Genomic DNA, 3421 nt, shown 5'->3' with positions numbered 1-3421 from the left:
GTAAGAAGAAATATTTTCAAATGATAGTTATTTTTTATTTATTTAATTTATAATTTCTACAGTTTAAATTAAATTACAATATATTTAAATCATAGAGATTTTTTTGAAGAGATTCAATACAACTTAAAAAACAAATATTCTATCATCAGAATTCACTGATAGCGATGTCAAAATTAAATATAATCTCATACTGATATTATTTTGTATTAACTTTTAAATATGAAGTTAAATTTCTTTTGCTTAACAGTAATATCACTGAGAAAAATATCTAGCATTTATCAATTATATAAGAAGAATGAGAGAAACCATTCAAACCACAGAAAAAGCTTGCTAGTCTCACTTCTGATTCAGCAGATTACTATTTGATAATATGGCTACTTTGGCGGTTGAGTCAAACATGAATTTTGTTAATGATCCTGATCCCATGAAGAGTGTCAAGGATTTGTTGGACAGAAGTGTTATAAATTCAGTACCTCATAAATATGTCTTTCCTCAGAGCAAGCGCCCATCAGCTGCTCAAGTGTTACAAGGAGAGAGTATACCAATTATTGACATCTCAGGGCTTGATGGATCCCAACATGAGCGACTCCAAACCATCAAATCTCTTGCACATGCTTGCTCAGAATGGGGATTCTTCAGGGTAATGTTCTTTCTATTTTCCCTCATCTGGAATTACTGATAAAGTCTTGGTTTGAAGGAATTACAGAATCTAAAATTTTCAAAGTGTTTTTCCTTCAGTTAAGATCACATTAAATGATGAAGCCAATAGGACTGCAAGATTTTCTTTGAGGAGTTTGAAATGACTGACTTCTTTCAAATTCAAAATTTCTTAAAATCATACACTAACCTAATTGAGGGTTTCAATTTTACTTAAACATAAGTTGGATGTCAAATTTATTCATCTAATTTTTCTTAATTGAGGGTTCCAATTTTACTTAATCATAAATTGAATGTCCAATTCCCTCATCTCATTTTGGGTTTCAGTTTTAGTTAATCTTAGGTTTAGAATTGAGCCTTTTTGAACATGAGACAGGTAATTAATCATGGGATTGAGGCATCTCTGATAACCAACATGTTAGATGTAGCCCATCAATTCTTCTCGCTCTCCTCTGAGGAGAAGATGAAGTATGGAAACGCGGATGTTCTTGATCCAATCAGATATGGAACCAGCTTCAACACCCAAGTTGACCAAGTTTTCAACTGGAGAGATTTTTTGAAGCATTTCTGCCATCCTGTACTGCATACCCCAGATAATCCCCCAAATTACAGGTACTGTCTTCCTCTTCTATTGGATGAAATAATCTCATATTAATGAAAAGCTAAGGGCAGATTTTGATATTTTAGGAAGTATCTCTCAATTACTCCATCTAACAGCGAAATGTTTCTTTGGCTTTCTTCAAATTCTTCTTTTCTTAGCTTTTTATTTTTCATTTTGATGATGAATCATCAATTGTGATTCAAAATGTTGAGATTAAAATCTGATGTATAAGATAATCTAGAAACTGATATATCTTGATATTACAGATGGTAGAGATAAGTTGGTGACATTTTCTATGGTAAGTCAGATTGTGATATTGCTATCAGGATTCAATTGTGTACTTTTTGGAGTCAAATTCATTGACCCATGTTTCATGAGCAGTGGTTCATACAACCCATCTCTCATGACAATGAATGAAACACTTTACACTCGCTAGATCCAGGTGATATTCACAGAAATGAAGCACCCACTACTCTGAAATATGAACTGATGAGTTTGAATCCAAATACTACACAGTTGAATCGTGACAGCAATATCACGAGATAGTAGTCATGAGATAGTAGAGAATTTTTTACAACTGAAATAATACTGAAATATAACTCTCAACCTGTCTTGAATGATTACAGTCTTTACAATCCTGTTGATTATTGAAAAGGAGCATGCACCCCTACCTAAATACGAAATGCCCCACAGTTACAGTTCGATTTCATCAATTTACTCCTAACCAAACGACAGTAGTTCATCCAAATCAAAAGATTGGTCCTTTTTATACTTCTAGTATCACAAGATCTCCTAGGTTATAGAAGCCTAAGTGATAATTTACCTTGAAATAAACTCATGTAATCTGATTTTCTTTTGGTTAAGAAACAGCAACTCTTTAATCCCCAATGACCATAAATCCGATTGGCTCATTGTTGTTATTTTAATGGAAGTAGAGATGTTGCTGGACACTACTTCAAGGAAACCAGAAAAATGGCTTTGAAATTGATGGCAGCAATATCTGAAAGTTTGGGGCTGGAGCCAACTTACATAGAAACTATCTTCAAAGAGGGTTTTCAGATTGGCATAGTAAACTTTTATCCAGGGTGCCCACAACCAGATCTTACAATGGGCATTGCACCCCATTCTGACCATGGCGGTCTCACCATACTGTTACAAAATGATGTGGGAGGTCTGCAAGTGCGTCATAGGGATCATTGGGTGGCAGTGGAACCTGTTCCAAACACCTTCGTTGTCAATGTTGCTGATCATTTGGAGGTATGAGATTTTGAAAAGTTTAAAGATTTATGTTTGTTAATTATGTAAATATGTGATGCTGAGAGTAGATAATGATTTTCTGTTTCGGGACAGATTATGAGCAATGGGAGGTACAAAAGTGTGGAGCACAGAGCAGTGGTGAATGTAGAGAGAACAAGAATTTCAATTGCATCAACGTATGGGCCTTCTTTGGATACTCTCATCTTTCCTGCTCCACAACTAGTTGATGAAACTCACCCTACCCTCTACAGATCCATGTTGTATGGTGAGTTTCTTAGGCTTCAGCAGAGCACGCAGCTTAGAGGTAAAGGTAATTTAGATCCACTCAAGATACAAGAACAAGAATAGGAGTTGTGAAAGAGAAGTAATTATGGCACACAAAATACTAGTAAGCTAATGTAAACTCTGGATATCTTTAAGGAGGCAGAACATTCAATTGGTTTAGCTTTGTGTAAGGTCACAAATTTTTTCTATTTTCTATTTTTTTTTGTTTTGGAAAGATTTTGTATAAGTGTATTTTAGTTGTAGTGTTAGAGTGGTTGACTTCTTGTGTTTAATGTTTTATCTTGTTTATTATTTTTATTCTATTTTTAATTCATAATAATTAATTATTAAATTTTACAACATCTCTGAAGAATTCAATAATTGTGGTGGTCATTCTAGTTTATTCAATAACGAGGAAATAGTCTCTAGAATGGTATAATCTTATGTCTTTAGAATGATATAATCTTTAATCTGATTTCTTAATCAGATGAAAAGGAAAATCTTAAGAATATAGGAACAAGTGTATAAAAGGAGTGTAAACCGATATAATCTTATATCCATGTAGTATGTGTTGATGTAACTGAAGACAAAGCATGTGACTATTGTGAGGAATTTGTTATCCCCAATTGTAAATGTGTAACA

General features: G+C 33.6%; 1 protein-coding gene across 1 annotated transcript; it reads left to right on the top strand.

Moving 5' to 3' along the window:
* Nucleotides 1-316: 316 nt before the first annotated feature.
* On the top strand, nt 317-2959 carry LOC149542115 (fe(II)/2-oxoglutarate-dependent dioxygenase 4-like). The gene is made up of 4 exons (XM_089797160.1): nt 317-640; nt 1034-1269; nt 2194-2515; nt 2609-2959. The coding sequence occupies exons 1-4, from the start codon at nt 371-373 to the stop codon at nt 2861-2863; spliced, it is 1083 nt and encodes a 360-aa protein (XP_089653286.1). The 5' UTR covers nt 317-370; the 3' UTR covers nt 2864-2959.
* The last annotated feature ends 462 nt before the right edge of the window (nt 2960-3421 follow it).

This window comes from Cupressus sempervirens, chromosome 8 (assembly GCF_028749045.1).
Source record: "Cupressus sempervirens isolate cs-2001-9-10 chromosome 8, ASM2874904v1, whole genome shotgun sequence".
Classification (NCBI taxonomy): Eukaryota; Viridiplantae; Streptophyta; class Pinopsida; order Cupressales; family Cupressaceae; genus Cupressus; species Cupressus sempervirens.
The sequence above is the reverse complement of the archived record's forward strand: the minus strand, read 5'-3'. Positions and strand labels throughout refer to the sequence as shown.

Coding starts and splice junctions, on each gene's coding strand:
- LOC149542115 (XM_089797160.1), top strand. CDS start 371: ATGGCTACTTTGGCGGTTGAGTCAAACATGAATTTTGTTAATGATCCT. Junction 1,270..2,193: donor GATAATCCCCCAAATTACAG/GTACTGTCTTCC, acceptor TAATGGAAGTAG/AGATGTTGCTGGACACTACT. Junction 2,516..2,608: donor ATGTTGCTGATCATTTGGAG/GTATGAGATTTT, acceptor GTTTCGGGACAG/ATTATGAGCAATGGGAGGTA.